Consider the following 25,947-nt stretch of genomic DNA (forward strand, 5'->3'; position numbering starts at 1 on the left):
ACCGGGAAAAATCAGGGAATTTTTTTTCGTCGTCCACGTATACACCCTATCATGCAAATGGTTCTCTTCTTTCCAAAAGTCTCTTTAACTTTCCAGTTTTCAGTATCTATCTTACCCCTAGTGATATATGCCTCTACATCCTTACATTTGTCCTGTAGTCATCCCTGCCTAGCCATTTTGCGCTTCCTGTCTATCTCATTTTTGAGACATTTGCATTCCTTTTTGCCTGCTTCACTTACTGTGTTTGTATACCTTCTCCTTTCATCAATTAAATTCAATATCTCTTCTGTTACCCAAGGTTTTCTACCAGCCCTCATGTTTTTATGTACTTGATCCTCTCTGCTGCCTTCACTATTTCATCTCTCAAAGCTACGCATTCCCCTTCTACTGCATTTCTTTTCCCCTGTTCTTGTCAATCGTTCCCTAATGATCTCTCTGAAACTCTCTACAGCCTCTGGTTCTTTCAGTTTATCCAGGTCCCATTTCCTTAAATTCCTTTCTTTTTGTGGTTTCTTCAGTTTTAATCTGCAATTCATAACAAATGAATTTTGTTCAGAGTCCACATCTGCACATGGAAAAGTCTCCCAATTTAAAACCTGATTCTGGAATATCTCCCTTACCATCATGTAATGAGTCTGAAACCTCCCAGTGTCTCCAGGTCTCTTCTACGTGTACAACCTTCTTTCACTATTCTTAAACCACATATTAGCTATGATTAAAGTTTGCTCTGTGCAAAATTGTAGCCGGTAGCGTCCTCTTTCATTCCTTTCCCTCAGTCCATATTCACCTACTACTTCTCCTTCTCTTCCTTTTCTTACTATCAAATTTCAGTCCCCCATGACTATTAAATTTCCATCTCTCTTAACTATCTGAATAATTTCTTTTATCTCATCATATATTTCTTCAATCTCTTCCCCATCTGTGGAGCTAGTTGGCATATAAACGTGTATTACTGTGGTGGCTGTGTGCTTCGTGTCTGTCTTGGCTACAATAATGTGTTCACTTTCCTGTTCATAGTAACTTACCTGTGCTCCTACTTTTTTATTCATTATTAAACCTACTCCTGCATTACCCCTATTTGATTTTGTAATTATAATCCTGTATTCACCTGACCAGAAGATTTGTTCCTCCTGCCACCGAACTTCACTAATTCCCACTATATATAACTTTAACATACCCATTTCCCTTTTTAAATTTTCTAACCCACCTATCTGATTAAAGGATCTGACTTCCCACACTCCGATCCATGGAATGCCAGTTTCGTTTCTCCTGATAACGACGTCCTCTTAAGTAGTCCCTGCCCAGAAATCTGAATGGGGGACTATTTTACCTCTGGAATATTTTACCCAAGAAAATGCCATCATCGTTTAACCACACAGTAAAGCTGCATGTCCTCGGAAAAAATTACGGCTGTAGTTTCCGCTTGCTTTCAGCCATTCACAGTTGCAGCACAGCATGGGCGTTTTGGTTAATGTTACAAGGCCAGATCAGTCAGTCATCCAGACTGTTGCCTCTGCAACTACTGAAAAGGCTGCTGCCCCTCTTCAGGAACCACATGTTTATCTGTCCTCTCAACAGGTTCCCCTTCGTTGTGGTTGCACCTAAGGTACAGCTATCTGTATCACTGAGGCACGTAAGCCTCCCCACCGATGGCAAGGTCCATGGTTCATGGGGAGAGGCAGTAACTGTACCGATGTCATGGTGGTACTGCTGCCACGTTATTTGATACCAATAACCATACCGGTATCAGATAATGTGACAGCAATACCACAATAATAAGAGGGATGACCAGGTTTCTGCCAGGTTCCATCGACAGCTACAAAGATGTTTTCCACTCCATCATTTGTTGACATAGCTTCTTGTGCAACAATTCTCATACTCCCTTTACTTACATCTTTTTCAACTTTCTTAAAAGTACATCATAGTGATTGGTAAATTGGGATGGTGGTGACAGCAGATCCAGCATTCCACACAATAATTCTATACTACACTGTCCTTTGTCAGTGAAGCTCATGCCATGAACCATTCTTACATTTATATCATAGTATTTGTGCCTTGGAGGCTCTGAAGTTCTTGTTGAATTAGATACTTGCTGACTTTACATGCAATTACCAACTTGCAACACAATCCTAACTTAATGCGTTTATCCTCTACTATGTAAAAATAACTTGCAGCTGGACAATATTTACAACTAGTATTATCATTTACAAATTTAGAGTGTCTTTATTAATTATAATGTTGTTGTTATATACAAATTGCGGTTCCACAATAGGACTATTTACATTTGCATTCAAATTACTAAGCTTCTTTCTCTATGTGCTTGATTGAGAAGCAAGATGACATGGGACTGTTTCTTGTAATACATTGGTATTTTTATTTTCATTATCTTGACTAGTTGCCGTGTGTTCTTTTGCTCTTATGTGCACATTATCATGAAATTTTCATTTAGGAAACACTTTCTTAACCCTTGGCATTACGAAAGACAAAAGACATCCACACAGAAAACACAGGTCACAGCACAATTTCAAGTGTAACAAACATTTGTTTACAAGCTAAAAAGAATCCACTGACACCATGTTGAAACAAGTGAATATTGTGATGCATGAAAAAGATTAGCTGCACATCTAACATTCAAAACAAAATTTCCCCCATGAATTTATCTTAAAAATTGACAGAAAGGGACATGGCAAATGGGTGATTTAAAGGGACACCTGTGTATTTAATTTTTTTGTTTATTTATTTATATTGCATTGCTAATTTTGCATATAGATGTGATAAAGTGAACATTATCTAGCACAGAAAATAATGGAGAATTTTTTGACATTGAATTCTCAATACACCATTTTTCAACATTTATCCTACCCGGTTCCCTTAATGTTCAACATATTTAACCTACCACCTACAGTGGCTTGTTACAGAGTTATTATATTGTTGTGCCATATAATGGAGATGCCTACAAAATTTCTGTTGATTATCTCATCCACACAAAATAAATTTTCTTCATTTACTATGATAGAATGTTACCACATTTAGCACTTGATATTATTGATTATTCTGATCTGTGCGGTGATCCAGGTCCATTGTTAGATAAGCCACCTGATGATACTAGTTGACTTCTTATTGTGTGATCCTGTAAAGTGCCCAGTTAGAGATTAGGCCACATTGGTGTTGACACAGTTGCTACGATATCCTTAACCACTGAATATTTATCTCAGTTTGTGTTACCAACACATTTGCAATGTTCTTTCGTTTGTTGCTGAACTAATTTCTTTATTTCTGTTCAGTAATCACAAAAAAATTGTCAACAGACTATCGATTTTGCCCATAATGACAAGTGGTTCTCTTTTAAATTCCGCAATGAGAAAAGGTTTTCCAATTATACTGCTGTATAAGTGTGTTTGTATTTGCAATAAGTTTCTGAACACACTGTCATAATCGTACCCATATATTTAATAATGCATTCATCAGAACAACAAGAGCTCTGAGGAGGTAGCACACATTATATAAAGGTAAGTTTCATTTCACTGTGATACGACATAGGAAGGGAATACATCTAAAGTTATCATAATTGCTACCCTTCCACTCCCTCACATACAGTCTCTGTTCATCATAAATCCTGATATTTTTTCATACGTTGACGGAATTAATTCAGTGAAATAGTCAGTGAGCTTTTGGATGTTTTGTCATCTCTTGACAATTGCTGTCCATAATGGGAAGTGGCTTGGCTTTGATACATCTTCCCAGTGAATGACATCCATGTTCAGTAATATTATAAGTGTGGTGAATATGTGGGTGGCCTCTCCATTAAAGTATTACCCCCACCTACTATCAATTCTATGATGACTAATCCTTCCCTCTAACCTCTTTGGAAGATATTTCTGGGGCACTGAAAGCAATAGAAACACAGCAGAATTGTACCTGCCTTATAGGTACAGCTGGAGGTAATAGAATAAAGAAGCTCTCAGGTGTAGAACAGATTATAAAGTACGCCCTAAAACAGAATTCCTCATTTCTCTCAAAAAAGATGTTATTGACACCAGTAATAAAGAGTTACAGAATGATGGAGTAACAGAAGCTATGGATATAATGAAGAGAATTTAGCGTGGGTCTGAGAAAAGTGCTGCATTTATACCCTCCTTCAGTTTACTGAAGTTGCTGAACTTTCTGCAGTTGGATTTATTAACTTGAGAGTATTTAGTCTTAAGCCCATCTGTTGCTTAATGTGCCAAAGGTTTGAGCATACTGATATGTTTTGCAAAGCTCGACCAATATTTGGAAAATGTTAATTATTTGCATATGAATTAAATATCCCTGCCAAACTAACATGTTTAAAGTACTCGGAATGCTAATCCAGTCTGGGACAGAGAAAAATATTCAATAAATCAACTTCACACAGCATATGCCATATGTCAAAGAAAAAATGTCATTTGGAAAGAGAAAGTGCCTAGTCTTTATGAAGTAATTAAAGACCCCTGTTGGTCAACATACTTGAAAAACTGAGGTCGCCCCACAGCATTAACAACAGCTATAACAGCAAGTCTAGCACTTATAAATTCAATTACAGAGCTCTGTCCTCTAGCAAAGTAACAAATATGTCTAACAAAATAAAAACAGTGTTAGTCAAATAACATCTATATTAATCCACTTTAACAATAAGCAGACAAGGGGACGCAAAGTGGTTTATTGGGAAACAGTTGCACCACATTCTTTAAATTGACAAAATTTAAATTAAAGGCAGCCACAAGCCCAAGTAATCATCTCCATTTCCCTTGTACTTAAGTGGCTATGAACTCCATGGAAATTTCTACTTCCATGTGGAGAGGAGAAGACTGAAGTCAATGTCGACACGTTCATAAACAGCGAATACCACTCCTTGCTTCTTTCTCTCCTTAAAGGTCAGCCTATAAGCATTTGATGCTGTAGTTACATGTTATATGGTGTCAACATTTGCAGAGCATGTGCAAACACCACACACACACACACACACACACACACACACACACACACAAAAGGTTGTGTGGACTACGCCGCTGAAGTTTCACTGGGATGCCCTTACCCATCCTCCATATAGTCCTGATCTCATGCCATGCAATTTCCATATTTCTGGAGCTGTGGAGAAAGATATTTTTAGGTGTCAATTTTCTTCAGAAAATCAGGTGCACACCTGGGTACAACCATGATTCCATAGGCAGCTGCAAATATTTTTCCATGAAGGCACGACTATCTTGTATCTCAATGGGATAAATGAATTAAGAGGTATGGAGATTACTTTTGGAAATAATGAACTGTTTATTTTCTTTTTCCCATGTGTGTCATTTTCATTTGACTGTTGCTTATACTTGTAGATATTTAATAAAAGCAGCAGCAACTGCTGCTGCTTCATGTATATTTCTGGATTTCAGAGAACACTGTCAGGTATGTATATACAGTACAGGTTAAAACCTGTTTAATATGTACATTAGTGTTAAGCAGAATTTACGTAATTTGTGATTAATTATAGGTGTAGTAGCTAATGTAGTAGACTTTTGCTGTCTGGTTTCAAATTTCCTGCAACCCTGAGTTGATTATAGATGTTAGGTGCATGGAACAGTAAGACCTACAAATCCAAAGATCATCAACACTGTTCACCAAAAGACGATTCAACTGTCCTCTGGCACATTAGGGATCAATTGCATTTCCAGCCTCTGTACCGAGAAAGTGAACTGACACCTCCATGTAGTGGCAACTGCTTACAGCCTGACAGGCATACATGTTCTTGTCTGATCACAAGGTAATAGCATTCCATCCAGTTGCTATACCAGTGAAGTGTGACAAGACATTTTAAGGATAGCATGTCCTAATTCCAAGCTTCTGTGGCAATGAACGATGTTTGTGACATTTTGTAGTAACTGTCGGGACATTATTACGATATGTGCAGATGGGAGAATGGCTTGAACCCATGATTTCTACAATGTGAAAGGATCATTGAGCGTTTCCACCTGTGTGTGGGGCTGCTTGTTCCTTGGTATTAGGTTTTGAAGATGTTTAGAAGACAAGCAGAAAAAGTGAAAAGGTCGTGGCTACAATGGATGCTGTTATAGGTTACTGTCAAATTGGCTTATGTAAAGGGATACTTCTTGTCTCTATTTTGCACACCTACATAAGTTTAAGGCAATGTGTTGGCCACTTAATATACGAGATTGTGTTAGGAAAGATAGTGTTGTTGTAAGAGAAATTGAGTGCAGAAGATTTGAGATTCAGTTGTTTGTGTCATCCGGGTAGCTTGTAAGACAAGTAACACACTCTTTCACTACCCATCCACACACTAGGAGACAAAGGCCTTCAAAGACTGTTTGAGCACAATTGGATGGAACTAACAGGTTCACCTCAGAGAACATAAAGAAAGGTGACTAAAAGAAATTTAATTTAATGCATTAGCTGATATCAAACATAAGAGGGTTACACATCACACACAGGAACTGTAACATCAAAGCCACACCAAAAATCTTCATGTCTACATTTCACCCTGCAGGCAAATTACTTTCATTAACCATTTACATGCCACAAAATCATTTGGGATCCACATGGCTCACAATCTTCTGACACTTGGTGGGAACCAGATTCCATTCTTTGTCCAAGGGGGTTTCAATTGCCACCCTGCGTTTTAGTGAAGCTTCTGATAAACTTCAGCACATTGGAATAAAAGTGGAAGAGTACTGAAGATAATTTTCTTAAATTTTCATTTTTGTCATAACATTTGATTCCAGCACCCCAAGTATTTGCTGTTTTACAAGGATGTGTCTGAGTGGGGAGACAACTTTGGCTACTTACTGGTTTGTTCAGTTTGTGTCCTGAAGATCCAATTAACAAACATGCTAGCATTAAAACATCAGAAGTTCATGCGAAGTTGAGGCCACTGGAACAGATAAAATTCATTTGAGCCTCAGAAGTCCTCATATGTTCATGCTTTGTGAGTATACTAAAAGCCACTTGGTGCATGTGCCTTGCAGAAAAAATTATTCAGGACGCCCTGTTTTGCCTCTGCTGTTTTCTACATCTACATCGATACTCCATAAGCTAGAGGTATCTGGTAACACTGCTAGTCATTTCCTTTCCTGTTCCACAAGCAAATGGAACAAGGGGAACAAGACAAAAACAATTGTTGTATGAGCCTTGTTGTACTCTTACCTTGTCTTTGGGATCTTTACATAAAGTGGACTTTGCCTGTAGTACACTCATTTCACGGGCTATTACAAGCGCCAGTACTCTAAACTTTCTAAATAGTGTTTTGCTATTAGATCATCATCTTCCCTCCAGGGATTCCTGTTTGAATTCCAGGAGAATTTCTGTAACACTTGCGTGTTGATCGAACTTACTGGTAACAAATCTAGCAACATGCATCAGAATTGCTTTAGTTAGACGTCATGAGTATCCACAACACTTGAACAGTACTCAAGACAGGCTCACAAGAGTTCTGTGCACAGTACCCTTTATAGATGAGCTACACTTTTCTAGAATTCTCCCAATAAATCCTAGTTGACCATTCACCTTCCGTACAGCCGACCTTACATGCTAATTCCATTTCGTATCTCATCTACATCAACTTGCTTTTTTTTCTGTGGGAGGAGGTGGTATTCTACAAGATACTGAGAAGTGTGGAAATTTAGTGAAATTTTTAGATGCAGCATTGAAGAAGGCAAACATTCCTAAACTTTCACTGTCCTTACCAGTAAGACAGTGGTTCATGTATCACTCAGAGAGAGTATGGCTGAAAGTAAGGCTTGGCAAGTTGTGTGTTCAGTAAAAGCTACTATCTCCCCATGGTACAGCCATTGAAGCAGGATGCAGCGCTCTTAACTTGCCTCTAGAATATGTCACCCCTGAAGTATTAATTCCTCGCTCCAAAGTGTGCAGGTGTACAGTGCTTGGGGCACACAGTTGTCAGTACTTGTGAATACACCAAGTTTTTTAATGGAAAGGCAGCTTTTTGTCTGTGTTGTCCTTGCACTCTGTTTAGAGACATGATGATACTTTAGATGTAAGGTGGTGTATCAAATGGTGTTTGATTGTCCAATTACTACATAGAGTCACAGGAAGCAACACAGTTAAATACTTGTAAACTGCTAAGGATAAGAACTTGAAATTTGGAGAGGATGTTGGTCGTACACTGTAGGCGTAATTTAAGAAGAGATTTTTTGGAATAGGGAATGAAAATTTTTTTTTGAAAATGTGTTGCTATTCAGGCAGTTTTGAATCTAGAACTAAGAAAATTGGTATTTGGTTTCTTGGACACAAATAAAAAAATGTTTTTCAGTCATTTTAGAGAAGGAAAGGTGTTACTCACCATTAGCGGAGATGCTGAGTTGAAACAGGCACAACAAAAAGCTCCACATAATTATAGCTTTCGGCCAGTAGCAATTTTCCTTCTCTAGTATTGTTACATTCCATCCTGGATTTTCCATTGTTTGAGTTCGGTCATTTTATAAATTCAGCTCCTAAGGGGATGAAATATGTAATGAAGAGTTTTATGAAAATACGTAATTCTAGCCAGAGTAGCCTGAGATAGTGATCATGTGTGCGTGAGGTGTGATTGCTTGTATGAATGAATGTGTATGTGATCTTTTCTGAAGAATGCTTTAGTAAAAAGCTCTGTTTGCAACAGCCTCTTCTTTGTGCCTGTCTGCAACTCGACATGTCATCTTCATGATGAGTAGCGATCTGTCCTGTACATTAAGTTGTTGATATTTCATTACGAAAGCATTTTTAAAGGTATATCTATGAAAATTTGTATTTTGCTTCTCAGCTAGAAATTAAAAATAGTTCTTTCAGTGGGGTTTTTTTTTTTTTTTTTTTTTTTTTTTTAAGCCCGAAAAGGGGATGAAAATTATTATGTAAGTATTCCATTATATTAAAACATTTTTATGTCCATTATAATTATCCGGGCTGTTATGCCGTGGTCGGTTGATGAATTCTGTGTCGATTCCCAACGTTTCGTCTCCGACTGGAAAAAAAGCTGGAGTGTATAGGATCCTATGCAGCTGTGGTGATGTTTATGTGGCTACCACTAAAAGAACTGTTTCTAAACGTTTGGAAGAGCATAAGGGAAATTGCAGAAGAGGAGAAACGGAACGATCAGCTGTTGCGGAGCATGCTTTCCAGCGAGGGAACCACAATATTCGTTTCGAGGAGACACAAGTACTAGCGGCTTTCGCGTCCGTTTCACTTTTCGTAAAGACTCTTTTCTCTTATTTTGCTTAGTTTTATTATTATTATTTGCGTAACAACGCATATACGAAAAGAGCCGCGAAATACCTTTTATTAATGCTGTGTCATGAATTTCTTTATAATCATTAATTTTCAACAAAACAGAATATATTGGGTTCTTATTGTTCTTTAACTGGCTTTCTATTAAAGGAACATTTTTCGTTACTGTAACTCACTATAAAAGTCAACATATCTTCCCTACTTTATAGTTATTGAAAATGAAAAATTATTTTGTTATGAAATATTTATGTTACAGTTCGCAAAGATTGTTCATCATCAAAATAATTTTGCAGTGGATTTTTGTTAAGAGTAAAACACCAATAATTACCACGACTAGCACAAGAACATGAGACTATTTTCGGAGAAAAATACGTTTTCACTATAAGGTTTGCCAGACAAGAACTAAGCACAGCGAAATTCCTATTATGTTACGAAGGTAAATTATCTTTTTTGTACTGTTAGTCATATATTACAGCAGCCCGCGTCAACCTGCAAAACACATCGTAAAATCTGCTGCTCTGCTCTGCAAGTCCGGAAGCTGAAAGAGATGATTTTATTTCACTATTACCTTCCCACTTCTTTGCGGTATGATCGATTTCTTTTTATGCAGTTTGAATGCGCCGCGGCAGCGGCTCGTTCGTTGATAGCGCAGCTCTGCACCACGGATAATATTTAAATAACTGAAAATCTCTCAAAAGGATGGGATAATATTCCAAGCAAGCTACTACAAATAATAATGCAAGGCTTCATTAAATAACTCTATTCAAAACATTCAAATATGTTAACTAATACACACCTTTTACAATGAGTACGTAATGGCGGACATCTATCGGCCTTGACAAAAGAAGACTACGTTAGCATATACTACAGCGTCACAGGCTATCTTACTCGTACAACTCCAAAAAGAAGACAGAGAAATTAATGTTCGTTCGGTATTATTTATACTAGTGATATATTCTTATCTTTGTATGATATTTATCGTCTGTGCAGTTTCAGTACTCGCCGACACAGATATTATCTAAAATAAATAATAATAAAAAAAAATACATAATTCCATACAATAACAGAATATGATGCACAATGTTCTCTCTTTACTACAAAATATGTCCTTTGCTGATAGACGTTACACGGCCACAAGTGGATATTACGAAAGGCTCTACAGGGAGGCAATCGAAATCGCTAAACACCCTAATAATTTCAACCGTAAGGAGGAGGGTGTGAAATTAAACGGCATATGGATGCCGGTGTTAAAGATGATGTGTACCACCCACCCGCTACTGGGTGATGGCAAATGCGATCGACGGCGATGGACAGCGGCCAATTGCACTGACGTTTTCAAAACACGTGACGTCACACCGCGGCGTGGGAGCGCGCGGACACGGGATTTAGCGGCAGTCAGTAGCGAGCCAGTGGGTGTGTTGGACCTTCCATTGAGCTACGGACCCCCTTGAAGATGTCTCCCGCAGTCGGAGACGAAACGTTGGGAATCGACACAGAATTCATCAACCGACCACGGCATAACAGCCCGGATAATTATAATGGACATGATATTTCTGGCCGTGAAAGTCTACATTTTAATGTAAAACATTTTTAAAGTTAAATCTGTGGAATCTGGTTTTTGACTTCTCAGATCGAAATAAAGAAGTACATGTGGCAATTAGAGAACTAAAACAAGGAAAGTTACTTAACAATGGAAACTCCCTTTAGGAATATCAACAATGTAGGAAAAGATAGGTTGCTACTTACTGTAAAGATAACATGCTAAGTTGCAGACAGGCACAATTAAGACACTTACACACAACCTTTCAGCCTCAGCCTTCATTGGAAAAAAAGAAATGCACACCATTCATTCACCCAAGCAAGCACACCTCACATGCACATGACCACCATCTCGGCAGCTCAGGCAAGAATGCAACTAACACATTGGATGGAAGTAGCAATCTGGAGGGGATGGGGAAGGGAAAGGGATAGCAGTGTGTGTTGTGTCTAGGAAGCCTGCATACTCGGATCGGTAGACAATCAATCAACCAGTCGTATTAATGAGTTTTATTACAATAAGAAAAAATATAATGCTTAACTGTCACAATTACACAGATGTGTTGCAAGCAAAGGGAGACATACGAAATAATCAATGTTCTTAAATACAGACAATTCCAAGTCTGTACTACATAGTGTAGAAGCGAAGTGACTAGAGTTGACGCTGCTATAGAACTGGGCCATCAGCAGTGAATTGTGATGATTATGTCCTCTTCACATAGGGGCCGCTGCTGTCATGTTGTTGTCCTGGAGGGAGGTCCGGTCAAAGTGCAATTGGCTGACTTCTTCTCACAGTCTTCTCTTCCCTGTCATTCCCTACTTGTGTGCAGGCACTTGACTTTACACTGTAAGATTCCCTCACCCCCACCCCAAAGCGACAGACCGTCATTGTATATGGAGCACGACAACAGGAGGGGAAGCAGGAGTGTGGATGCTCCAAGGGACCGGAAGCTGCATCTGCAGGAGACGTCAGACTTCTGGTTGTACCCCGCCATCCGGCCTTCGCTCTGGTGTAAATGTCCCCCAGAAAATGCCCAGAAGGGTAGAGATTTAGAAGGCATCAGCTGCTGTGGCATAGGCAGGTCCAGCTCTATCAGTAGGATGAGAGGAGGCAAAGGCTCCGTCTCCATGGGGTCGTCCCGTGGTGTCGTAATGACACCCTCTGGCAGCTGCTGTGGCCACGCAGTCCTCGGGATCCATGGATCTGGTGAAAGAGATACAGAAGGATCACCGTGCACATGACAGTGGCGAATTTGATTGTGATGCTGACACTGCAGTCAGTCTGGGCCTGAAATGAGAAACATGCATGCACCAAGTCGACGGAGGATCTCACCTTGCACTTATCATCTGCTGGCGCTAAAAACCCTGATAAACACAATACTGGGGGCGCAAAGCGATACTTGCAGCCTTCGTTCAGTGCCGGATGCTGCGAAGGGTGGAGCAGTGTCCAGTGGCGGCGGCTGTGAAGCAGTACCGCCGGCAATGATCCATCTCATGGATGCGAACGATAGGAGGCGAGAAACATTTGCAATGCTTGACCCCTGGAGTGTGTGGTGCGAAGTTTGGCTGCTGCTGCTTGAAGGTTCAGACTAAACTTTCCACTTCACTGTTTGACTGTGGATGGAACAGTGCACTATTTAGAGGCTATATGCCATTGCGCTCACAGAATATTTCAGATTCATTTGAGTTGAGCTGAGGGTCATTGTCTGACATTAGGACTTCAGGCAAACCTTCAAGGCCAAAAATAGAGGACAACGCCTGAATTATGCTACGTGGTGTTGTCAACTTTATTGGCACAGCATAAGGAGACTTGCTATAAGAGTCTATCACAGTCAACCAATGAATGTTCCAAAAAGGACCCTCAAAGTCTATGTGCACATGTTGCCATGGTGGTTGCGACTTAGGCAAGCAGATAATTTTTGTGGAGGAGCAGACTGAATTTCCACACATGCGTGACACTGTGACGTCATCTGTTCTATTTGTGCGTCCATACCCTGCCAAGTACAGTGTTGACGCGCTAACTGTTTAATACAAACAATCCCCGAGTGTACTTGGTTAAGTAACTGCAACACTTCTTTTTGTAAACTTTGGGGGATCAACACACATGACTGTCCACTGTAATTTTAAACAAGAATCACACCTTGCTGTTTATGTGGTGTTATGCCGATGTGCAAAGTATCAGCGCATTACAGAATTCTTTATCCTGTGCAATGAGTGAGACCAAGATGTGTGAATGTATTTTAGCAAAATGCTCAAACCGCAATTAGCTTCCATGGTCTGTGCAACTTTCCTTTAGTCCAGAGGAAAGGATTGAAGCAATTCAAAATCCTGAGCATTGATGTGACAACAAGATGCAGCAGAAACGTCAAAATACGTATCAAGGCCCATCGGAAGACTTAAAAGTGTTGGGGTAAATGGAGTGAAAAAGGAGATTAGCATGGTTGGGTGATTGTATGACCTGGGAGAGGAATGGTTCAGTATTGGAATTTTGTTGGCTTTGGTTAGAGGGATTGGCAGCAAAGGATTTCCATTGCCAGGAACCTGAGAAAGAGAGTAGGTCTTTGACAAGTAGAGCATTTTTAAATCAGGGTGTAGGGCTCAAGGTGAGGCCTATGAATAGGTCTGAAAGTTCTATGGAATTGGGGGTTTTGATGGAAAGGTTGACAACAGCAGCCGCAAAGTCGTGTGTCATGCACTTCTGTTGGTGTCGTACCGTTCATCCGGAACCAGCACTTTACCTTAATGACGATCCACTCACTGTAGTGGAGACATATAAATTCCTAGGACTGGTTTTCGATGCTCGATTGATTTGGCTCCCTCGTCTTTGTCAGCTTAAGCAGAAGTGCTGGCAGCACCTCAGTGTCCTCTGTTGCTTGAGCAACACCAATTGGGGTGCAGATCGCACTACACTGCTGCAGCTCTACAGAGCCCTTGTCCAATCTCAAATTGACTATGGGAGTGTGGTTTATGGATTGGCAGCGCCTTCAGCGTTGCATTTACTCGACCCTGTGCACCACTGCAGTGTTCCTCCATTGCGGATCAGACATGCGCAACTGCTCTCCAGTTACGCAGCATACATTCGTAGTTCCCCTGAGCATCCGAATTAGTCTCCTTTTCCCACCCATGCCAGTCCATCTCTTGCATCAGCGACCCAAGTTGGGGCTAACGATTGCTGTTCGCGTGCAGTCCCTTCTCTCTGAACTGGAGTCTTTCCCTTTTACCACCTCTACGTGTGGTCCATTCACGTACGCCTCCATGGTGAACGCCTCGGCCGCAGCTTTGACAGGATCTTTCACATGGCCCTACAGACTCCATTAACCCTGCGGCTCTCCGCTGTCACTTCCTCTCAATTCTTGACGTGTTCCGGGGCTCTGAAGTGGTTTGCACTCAAGGCTCGATGGCTGACGGTCGCGTTGGCTTTGCCTATGTGTGTGGCGGCCATATTGAACAGCATTCCTTACCCGGTGGCTGCAGCGTATTCACTGCAGAGCTGGTGGCTATTTCTCATGCACTGCAGTATATCCGTTCATGTCCTGGGGAGTCTTTTCTTTTATGTACTGACTTCTTGAGCAGCCTGAAAACTATCGACCAGTCATCCATCCAGGAGTCCATCTATGTGCTGGAACGGTCCAGTCATTCAGTGGTGTTCATCTGGACCCCTGGTCACATCGGAATCCCAGGAAATGAACTTGCTGACAGGCTGGCCGAACAGGTTACACGGAAACCACTTCTGGAGATGGGCATCCCCGCAAGTGACCTGTGTTTGTTAGTGCACCGTAAAGTTTTTCAGCTTTGGGAGATGGAATGGCAAAATCTCTGTACATACAACAAACTGAGAGCCATTAAGGGGACCACGAATGTGTGGAAGTCCTGGATGAGGGCGTCTCGCAGGGACTCTGTGGTTCTCTGCAGGCTCTACATTGGCCACACATAAGCGACTCACGGCTGCCTCCTGTGCTGTGAAGACCCACCCCAGTGTTGGTGCAGCACCCAGTTGACAGTAGCCCATATTCTTTTGCTCTGTCCTCCTTTGGCTGCCCTGCGACTTCATCTTCGGTTGCCAGGCTCATTATCATGGATTTTTATCAGGCAACGCCTCATCAGCTGATTTGGTTTTGCGTTTCATCCATGAGGGTGGAAATTTAATGGCTTGCATTTTTATTGTTCGAGCTGAGTTTTAGCGCCTGTCCTTTGTCCTCTGTGTCCTCCACCCTAGTGCTTTTAGGGTCAAGGTTTTAATGTGTTGCAGTGGCTGGCTTTTCCTTTTTATTTTCGTGGTCGGCTTGCCACTGTAATCTGCTTCCTTGTTTTACTCTCTTCTCTTTCTAGCACCTCTGTGTTGTTTTCTTGTCCTCTTTTGTTCTTTTAGTGTTCTTTGCCTTTCCTTCGTTCTTGTGGTCTTTCCTTTCTTTCTGTTTTGTGTTATATGTCTCGTCTATTTCATTCTCACACTTGTGGCATTGTTTTATTAGGAACAACGGACCGATGACCTCGTAGTTTGGTCTCCCAACCAGCCAATTTCCTGTATATTAACATCCCTCATACTGACATCGAACACTACCTTTCCCAACATCCTTCAAGACTCCAAACTCACTATCTCATTCCTCATACACCTCACTAACTATATCCTAATTACTACTACTATTTCTTTGAAGGGAAGGTGTACAAACAAATCTACGTCACAGCCATGGGATCCCAAATGGCACCCTCCTACGCCAACCTTTTTATGGGCCATATAGAGGAGAACTTCCTAGCCTCCCAAAATGCCAAACCCGTAGCCTAGTTCATGATACCTTAATGAGGTGGACTCAGGGCTAAGACGGCTAAGTGGCAGTGTACATATTTTTTGTTGAAGCCAGTTGCAGGAAAGAAAGTGCTGTGCTGTCAGAATGCGTGGCTTCGATTTCTTTCTCACTGTCAGTTTCAACTATTTTAGGAGTGCATGTAAAGCATTAGACAAGTTGTTTTTTTTATGTATATCAGCTTATGATTATAATACTGCCATAGAATCTGAATCATTCAAAACATTGTAAACCTCTCCATTCACAGACTAAAATTATGTGGAGTAAAGTCATTGAAGCTACTACCCCCACAGCTACTACCCCCACAGATCGCGGAACTGGAGAGGTGTCTCTTATACCCCGTATACCAACGATGCTTACCCGTTTACCCATTCGTTTTAAACGACTTCAGTTCCCAATCAAGGTTTCATTTGCAATAGCAATAAACAAGGCTCAACATCAGAAAAGGACTGAGAAAGTTGGTAAGTAGCGGGGGAGGGGAGGGGGGTTGGACAGAGAGAGCAGAAAGAAGTTGTGCACATTACAATGGGATAGAGGGGGTTAGAATGTATATCCAGTTACCATACATACTTAGCAGTTGAGAAATGTGGCTGGGTTCACTAGTCACGTCTATATTTATTGTTTTCAGCCGATTATGATGATTTCAGCATGATATCGCGGAAGCTGGGTGATTGCCATACTGAGTATTGTCAGAGGTGGCAACAGTACATTTACCTCGCTTATATCCACAACTTTGTTCAGTCTGCACCACAATAAATTGAAGCTATTACCTAGGTTCTTGGATGTGTTACATCCTGTCAGAACAATTTTTCTCTGATGATCTTACATTACATTACAATTTCCCTGCCTTTTCGCAAAGAAATATGTTTAAAACTTATTCTAATTTTTACAGTGGCGTGGAATCGATACAAACGAAAAGTAGTGATAGTGAAGAAGAAGAAACGGACACAAAACCAACAAGAATTCCAAAGCGAAGATTTCCGTGGACTGACGAATTAAGGTAATGTTTATTTATTTTTATTTAGAAGAACTAGAAATCTGAAATGTTTTTATGGAGCTGCTATTCACTACAGTAGTATTTCATAGCTTTTATGTTCTACGAAGTCTTATTGCTGTCATTCCAAATTGAAAGCATCACATTTGGATGAATAAGTTGTTGCTTAAAAGAGGTAGAGAAGTAAAATATCTTCATTGTAAGGCACATTGCAATAAAGATCTTGAACATCTTTGTTTCATAAGCTTTTTGTTATTTAAAATGCTTAATTATTATTATTATTATATTATTTTGCTTCAAGAATTTGGATTTTGTTGCGTTTCAGCCTTTAATATTGCATAATCATCATAGTTATCCAAATAAATTAAGGTAGACAATCAGATGCGCATGCATAGCCATGCCACAAAACTAGTTGCAGTCTAAGATGGTTCATTGATTAAGACATTGAAGTTCAAAGGCTAATTGTATAATGCAGTTGACATTAGATTAACATAGAAAATGATCTCAGGTCAAGCTGAACCCTGAAATCTGCGTTGTATAAACATTGCTTCCAGGTCATATCGCCTTTTAAGTAAAATCGTCCTTGACTGGTTAAGCTTTGCTGGTCAGTTGAAGTTCAGCTGCAGCCATCAGTTCACAACCTAGTGGCATTATAAAACGACACTTTTGTTTTGTGCAAGTACAAGTTAAAAAGGAATAAATAACAGTAAAAATTTTACTAACACAAAAGTGTTATGTAAATATGTGAATATGCCACTCTCATTCCTCTGCTGAAGCTCGAATTGTGTTTCCTTTATCTTTAAGGTTAGGTAATTATCCGCTGTGTAAGTAATGAGTTAAGTAATTAATGATCTCATGACAGTTCTTGAAGCCAACTTTTAATTAATGTGGTTAGTTTACAGTATTTTACTGAGACTTACTGGCAGAGTAAGTAAGTGAAATTTGAAATATTTGCAGAGAAAAATTATGTACATGGATTTCAAAAGCAGCATGTAACAATTGAACATGTCTTACAAAAATGTTCTCTAGGCTTGAATAGCAATAGCTACACAATTCGTATTAAATGAAGAACCACAAAACAAGTGCTTAATTTGCTATGGCAACCATACACAGGCTGCTGAACAGAACTAGTGTTAATCATTAGTAAGTAAGTTACTAACAGTCTGCTTCGGCTCAGTGCTTGCAACCTGGAATATAGTCCAGGGGATATCAGGTTTGATCCTAGGTCAGTGCATGGATTTTGTTTTCCTCGCACCACTTCCTTCACGCTTGCAATAGTTGTTAACGTGCAGAATGCCGAGTTGTTTAACTTTAGGACTCAGAGCAGACCTGAATCTCATGGCAGATATTACAGTTGCATAATTTGACTGGCACAATACAGTATAGCTGTCAGTGCATTGGATGAGAAGCCTGAAATGGATGACACTGTATTTCTTGGTAGAAAAATCTACGAAGAATTCCCAGAATCAACATAAAATGGAGCTATCAGTAGCCACAATGCAATGAACATGGAATTTGCAAATAATGTATGTACATAAAAGCATTTACAATATTGGAATAAATTTACAAAGCGTCCATTTGAAAGCCAGATTGAGGGGAAAACAAATGTCTGTATGCCTAAGAGACCTAATTCCTTAAATCTTATTGTCATGGTGCTTAAATAAAATGTATGTTGGCTGCAGTAGAATCATTCTGCAGCCAGCTTCAGATGCTGATTCTCTAAATTTCCTCAATAACGTTCCTTAAAAAGAATGTTGCTTTCCCTCAAGGGATTCCCATTTGAGTGCCTGAAGCAACTCCAAAGTACTTGCGTGATTTTTGAACCTACCGGTAACAAATCTAGCAGTCCACCTATGAATTACTTCATCATCTTCCTTTAATCCAACCTGATGCGGATCCCAAACACTCGAGCAGTACTCAAGAATAGGTCACACTACATCCTGTATGCTATTTCCTTTACAGATGAAGCACTCTCTCCTAAAATTCTCCCAATGAACCGAAGTTGACCTTTTACCTTTCCAACTACCGTTCTTACATGGTCGCTCCATTTCATATCGCTTTGCAACATAACACCCAGATATTTAATCAAAGTGACTGTGTCAAGCAGTGCAACACTATGCTGTATTCGAAAATTATGGCATTGTTTTTCCCAGTCATCTGCATTAACTTATATTTTTATACCTTTAGAGCATACTGTCATTCATCACACCAACTAGAAATTTTGTCTAAGTCATCTTATATCATTCTACATCCTATGTCCTTCCATACACCACAGCATCATCAGCAAACGGCTGCAGATTGCTGCTCACTCTGTCCTTGAGATCATTTGTGTATATAGAGAATAAGAGCAGTCTTATAACTTTTCCTTGTGGCACACCTGACAATACCCTTGCTCTGCTGAACACTGGCAGTCAGCATACTGCTTTCTTTTACTTAAGAAGGCTTCGAGCCACTAATATATCTGGAAACCTATTCCATATGCTCTTAACTCCACTAAAAGTCGGCATGGATGCACCATGCCAAATGACTTTGTAAACCTAGAAATATGAAGCCTGCCTGTTGCCTTTCATCCATAGTTCACAGGGCAAGCGGAGTTTCACACAAGCGATGCTTTCTAAAACGTGCTTATTCATGTATACAAGCTTTTTGGTCCATAGGAAAGTTGTTATATTTGAACTCGAAATAAGTTTTAGGATTTTACAGCAATTCTAGAACCATAGTCAGAGTTCAAATATCACAAATTGTTAAAGATATTGGTCCGTAATTGTGGAGGTCCATTCTTTTACCCTTCTTATACACAGGAGTCACCTGTTCCCCCCTCACCTCCCCAGTCGCTTGGAACTTTACGCAGGGCAAGATAAGTAAGGGGCCGACACTGTTGAGTGAATTGGGATTCCAATTGGACCTGGCAGCTTGTTTGTTTTCAGCTCATTAGTTACTTCTCTATGCCAGGGATTTGATGAATATTATGCATACAAGATTCTGTGCGATAGTCAGATGATTATGTGTTTGTATGATTCTCCTGCGTAAACAAATTTTCAAATGTGAAATTTAAAACTTCGGCTTTCGTTTTGCTATTTCCTTCTGACACACCAGACTGGTCACCAAAGCGACTGGATGGAAGGCTTAGACTGGTTTAGTGGTTCTATATAGGACCAGAATTTTCTCGGGTTCTTCATTCATACTTTTTGCTATGTTATTACGAGGTGTTGGTTATGTGCTTCACATATAGATCTTTTGAAAGGCACGCAAATCTCTAATAAACTTTGCTTGTTGTCATTTGCACATCCTCTTTTGAATTGAAAGTGCAACAGCCTTTGTTGCCTTAGTGTTTTCTGAATTTTGTTGTTTGAGTCTTCTCTGCCCTTTATCCACTTACTAGGCTCAAACTTTAAAATAACGAGAAATAAATAACAGCATATTGAATAATGTTACAAATCACCTTTTGTACAGCAAATATACTTAGACATTTATCTGACCATACTAAAATGTATACAAACCACAATATATGACTTCAGGAAGAAAATCTGCAGTATCATTGTAGGGGTTGCAAATAGGAATGAACTGTGGCTTCAGGACTGCAGTTAGCTCCTGTCCACTTTCTACAGGCATGCTGAAATTACAACATCCAGTTTTATGCATTTCAACCTAGAAGAGTTCTGACCTCCTTTGCTCCAGTGTACACAGCAGTTGTAGTAACATAAAGATCAACTATAGGAAATGCAAAGTGCATCTTAAAACTATAACTTGTCATGTGCAAATGCTTTCTTGGTCCTTTTCTTAACAGGGTCATAAAATTTTTTCAAACTCCTAAAGTCATGATTTGTCACTTTTAAAAAAAAATTAAAGTCAACAGCAACTTCTTTCCTCACCTTTTCTTTGTTGGTTATAGTAACTTTACCCCTTCTATTGTCTCTTTACACTGGCTCAATATGGTTTCTAGCAATAGATCTTTTTTAGCTGAGGAAAAGTGTGAAAATCAGTTTCTTTTCTGCTTAATTCCCTCAGTCTTAACAACTTGAAACCTTCGATAATTAATAATCCTTATCTACAATGTGTGATTAATATCTGTGGTTGAAACACCATAATTGTGTCAATAATTGATTTTAGTGGTGTTGCCAAGTGTGTCATATTTATTGTTATCACTTACCCTTGTTCAGTGGATGCAATTTTTGTGTTGTACAATAATGCCTAGTCCTGAACAGAGTTTAATTTCTGAAGTATGGTCAGAATTGACCTCCAGTCAGCAATCTTTACACAGCTGGTCCTAAATGAGTGAGTTTCACATCATTTCAGTGGCTTGATTTAGTTTTTCTATGGTGTGGTTTCACTAATTATTCATTTCAAATGTCACTATGATTCCTTTGACAGGCTGTCACTGATTCTGTTTCCCTTCCTCATCCACCTGAACTACATCTACATACTCTGCAGACCATTGTGAGATGCATGGCAAAGTGTACCAGTTATTAGTGTTTCTCCCATTCCATCCACATGTGGAGTGCGGGAAGAATGATGTGTTTGAATGCCTCTGTGCGTACAGAGATTATTCTGATCTCATCCTCACAATCCCTATGTGAGCAGTACATAGGGAGATGTAATATATTCCTAGAGTGATCATTTAAAGCCAGTTCTTGAAAATTGGTTAATAGACTTTCTCGGGATAGTTATGTCTATCTTAAAGAGTTTCCCACTTCAGTTCCTCCAGTATGTCTGTGACAATCTCCCAAGGGTCAAACAAACCTGTGACTATTTGCACTACCCTTCTCTATATACATTCACTGTCCCCTGTTAGTCCTATTTGGTATGGATGTCACACTGTAAGCAATGTTCTAGGTTTGGTCACATGAGTGATTTGTAAGCAATCTCCTGTGTAGACTTATTGCACATCCTCAGTATTCTGCCAATAAACGAAAGTCTACTTCCTGCTTCACCTATGTCTAAGTGTATGTGATCATTCCATTTTATATCCCTACAAAGTGTTACACCTAAGTATTTGTGCGAGTTGGCCGATTACGTATTATAGTCATAGGATACTACATTTTATACATTTTGTGAAGTGCACAGTTTTACATTTCTGAACATTTAAACCATGTTAACAATCTCTGTACCACTTTAAAATCTTATCAAGGTCTGACTGAATATTTATGCAGCTTCTTTCAGATAGCACTTCATGATAGATAACTGCATCATCTGTGAAAAGTCTGATATTTTGTTTTTGAATTGTGGTTCATTTGTCTCATAATATACATAATCTAAATCATTTGATTCAGGTACAGGAGACACATCAAATTGTGGTAAAATTTCACCATAAAGAAAGAACAGCTGATGTTAACAGCCAGCATATTAATAATAATAATAATAATAATAATAATAATAATAAAATTTTGTTACATATACATACAGTAGAGTCTGACACTTAATAACCTCTTGCTCAAATTATCATTTTGTCCTCTATAAATTCTTCTATTGAATAGTTGCATTTCTCCCATAGAATCTGCTGTAGCCCCATTTTTAAAATTTCTGGGTTCATAGTAAATATGTTTTTGCCCATTAACTTGTTAAATATTGTCATCCCAAAATACTGTGGAGTCCATACATATAATTTCAATTGGCACCTAGATGGCATAAAATTATTTTTATTTCTTGTGTGGTATGTATGGTTAGAATGAGTCTCCTCAATTAATTTTTGTGTGCTGTGTAAGAAGATTATAATTTCATAAATGTATATAGAGGGAACAGTTAGGATTTGTAGTTTCCGAAATAATGGGTGACAAGACTGTGTTTACTGTGCAGTACACATGTATCGGACAAATTTCTTTTGCAGCTTCAGTATTCGAGATCACTACTTGAACTTTCCCAGAAAATTATCCCATATCTAATGACAAAATTCAAAATATCTATGACAAGCATTTTTTGTGTACTCAAGTCATTGGAATTTGCTAGTATTTGCATTGCAAATGTAAAGCTGCGTAGTTTATTTGATAGGAAGCCAATATGTATATTCCAGCTTAAGTTCTTGTCTACATATAGTCCCAGGAATCTGACTGTGTCAACTTCTTTCAAAGGTTGATGGTTTTGTTGTATTGTAAGTTCCACACATTTTAGATGTTTGGTTTTGAAATGTACCATATGGGCTTCGAGTTTCAACCCATTTAACTAGAACCAGTTTTCTAAGGTATCCAGTGTGCTTACAATGGAGCTTGATATTTTTTCTGCATTGCATCTTCAATTAAAACAGAAGTATCATCTGCAAACAGAACTGATGGGAAATTTATATTTATGGGTAAGTCATTTATGTAGAATAGGACCAGGATTGGCCCCAAAATGGAGCCTTGCGGCACAGCTTGTAATACTGTACTCCATTTAGAATAATAATTCACTGCATCTGAGGTGATTGGTACCCTTTGTTTTTTGTTGTGTAATTATTATGTTAGCCAGTTTAGAGCGTTGTCCTTAATCCCGTATTTGTCCAATACGTAGACAAGCAAGTAATGGTTCCCATAGTCAAATGCATTTGTGAGGTCACAGAAGATATGTATAACTTTACTTCTCTGATCCAATGATTTGCCTATCTTTTCAGTAAAGCTATTCAGTGCATGTAGAGTGTTTTTTCCTGGTTGAAATCAAAGTTGGTTTCAAGTCCGTGCAGTGAAAAAAGGGCATGATCAAATTTCGAGTCTGCTGCTCCATTATTGCAGAGTAACAGCTACACGTGTCTTGGAGGGCTACGCTTGTAAATAACGACAAATTTTTTGTCATCTAGATCTTCATAGAGGTACTCCATAGGATAGTGTGTATAGGTGAGTGCGAGATTGAGAGTTTTTTGCTGCGATGAAAAGGCCTATTGCTTCTGACCTTGGTACTGGAACCACATTGTGTGTCACATATTTCAATGTCTAAGGCCAGCCTGTATATTCAGCATCAAATCGAGTTTTCATCAAATTCCTGGTAAGTCGACAAACGTTTTCACCTTATATGGTCCCTTGTAGCAAAGTCTAGTGTCCCTCAGCACTACAAACGAACCAAATAGTTGGCTCTTTGCAAGTGTCCACAGCTTCACTCATAACAACACATGCAAATATAACTTTTTTACCTCACATGCCAAACGTTTTATAATTGAATAGTCCCTCTTGATATCTGTTTTGTCAATACATATGTGGTTTCATATAACATATACAAAATGAGCATAAGACTTCAAAATTAATTGGCTTAACCTAAGCATAAGTAAGCCTGTACCTGTGTGTTGCTGACACGTCTGGTACATGTATGGTACAATTTATAGATATTCACATCTAGACTCATTATAACATGTATCACTTGTGCAGACAACAATATTTCAGTACCACAGTATGTCCTTTAAGATTTCATTTTCATCATGAGGATGCATATGACAACGTCATATGACATTTTAAATACACAATACTTGACATTTTCTCTGACCATTCGATGGCTGCCCGTTCCAGATTTGTCATGAGCCGATAGCACTCTTAATCCTTGAGTTCCTGCAATAGTATTACCTTACATAAAATAACAATTAAAACCACTTTTTTTCAATTTAAGTGTTGAAAGTACAATATGCCTATATTCAGTTTGATGATATGCGTAAACCACTGTCCTCACATTTTGTCTGATTCACACGCCTGTAAATCCAGGTTTCTAATGAAAGAGAAGAAATCTTCATTATGCATTAATCAACACAAGCAAACATAGCTATGCTTAGCCCCACCTCTCTCAAGTCTAGTAGGAATGCATCTACCGATCTACAAGGGATGGTTAGAGGGAATTAAAAGAAGCATTTTTTTATCTGCTGCTGAAATCCATCGTCTAAATGCCATAGAATAAATTGAGTAAACTCTTTGTGCACACTTCTTTGTATCTTTGTGAATCAACTGCCTTAGCATTTGCTGAACTAATTGCAGAATTATGACAGTGCAGTGTCATGTAAGTAATCGGTATTAGTTATTTTGAAGTACCTTTAGTGAGCGTAATTCAGCGTATCAAGCTTATACCCATATCTTCAGGATACCATTCTTGTGTATATAATATACTTAAATATGTGACTATGGAGGTTGTGCCAAGAAAATATTGTAGAAAAACGTTTGGATAAGTTGTAATCCCATGTAAATGCATCATGAACACTCATATTTGTTGCTAATATAAGTAGCTTGCACCTTTTAGTATGTGATCTGACCCTCTTTTGCCTTGGTAGTGCCAGACATAAGCTTGGTATAATGACATCCTACGTACTGTAATCTTTACATATGCTCACACACATTCACATTGTCACGTTCATACATATATTTATATACATATAATTAATGATATGAATTAATAGAGGGAAACATTCCACATGGGAGAAATATATCTAAAATCAAAGATGATGTGACTTACCAAACGAAAGCGCTGGCACGTCGATAGACACACAAACAAACACAAACATACACACAAAATACTAGCTTTCGCAACCAACGGTTGCTTCGTCAGGAAAGAGGGAAGGAGATGGAAAGACGAAAGGATTTGGGTTTTAAGGGAGAGGGTAAGGAGTCATTCGAATCCCAGGAGCGGAAAGACTTACCTTAGGGGGAAAAAAGGACGGGTATACACTCGCGCGCACACACACACATATCCATCCACACATATACAGACACAAGCAGACATATACAGAGGCAAAGAGTTTGGGCAGAGATGTCAGTTGAGGCGGAAGTGCAGAGGCAAAGATGTCGTTGAATGATAGGTGAGGTATGAGTGGCGGCAACTTGAAATTAGCGGAGATTGAGGCCTGGTGGATAACGGGAAGAGAGGATATATTGAAGAGCAAGTTCCCATCTCCGGAGTTCGGATAGGTTGGTGTTAGTGGGAAGTATCCAGATAACCCGGACGGTGTAACACTGTGCCAAGATGTGCTGGCCGTGCACCAAGGCATGTTTAGCCACAGGGTGATCCTCATTACCAACAAACACTGTCTGCCTGTGTCCATTCATGCGAATGGACAGTTTGCTGCTGGTAATTCCCACATAGAATGCGTCACAGTGTAGGCAGGTCAGTTGGTAAATCACGTGGGTGCTTTCACACGTGGCTCTGCCTTTGATCGTGTACACCTTCCGGGTTACAGGACTGGAGTAGGTGGTGGTGGGAGGGTGCATGGGACAGGTTTTACACCGGGGGCGGTTACAAGGGTAGGAGCCAGAGGGTAGGGAAGGTGGTTTGGGGATTTCATAGGCCTCTTGCCTTTGATAACAGCTACCTAAATTCTCCTTCCTACCTTTATCAAGGTGTGTCCTAGCATCATTTTTTGGAAAAGAAACTTAATAACAACTTGTAAACTAAGAACGTAGTCACTCCATGGCTAAGTAATGTATCATTTTTCACCTC

The 25,947-nt window shown here is 39.4% G+C and overlaps 1 protein-coding gene across 3 annotated transcripts in view; it reads left to right on the forward strand.

Moving 5' to 3' along the window:
- Positions 1-25,947, forward strand: part of LOC124621835 (ubinuclein-1) — a 352,960-nt gene that overhangs the window by 231,142 nt on the left and 95,871 nt on the right. For all 3 annotated transcript variants that reach the window (XM_047147277.1, XM_047147276.1, XM_047147278.1), the window contains one exon: positions 16,474-16,581. In XM_047147277.1, coding sequence (XP_047003233.1) covers positions 16,474-16,581 — 108 coding nt within the window. The remainder of the gene's footprint in view (positions 1-16,473; positions 16,582-25,947) is intronic.

The sequence above is a fragment of the Schistocerca americana genome, chromosome 7, assembly GCF_021461395.2.
Source record: "Schistocerca americana isolate TAMUIC-IGC-003095 chromosome 7, iqSchAmer2.1, whole genome shotgun sequence".
NCBI lineage: Eukaryota > Metazoa > Arthropoda > Insecta > Orthoptera > Acrididae > Schistocerca > Schistocerca americana.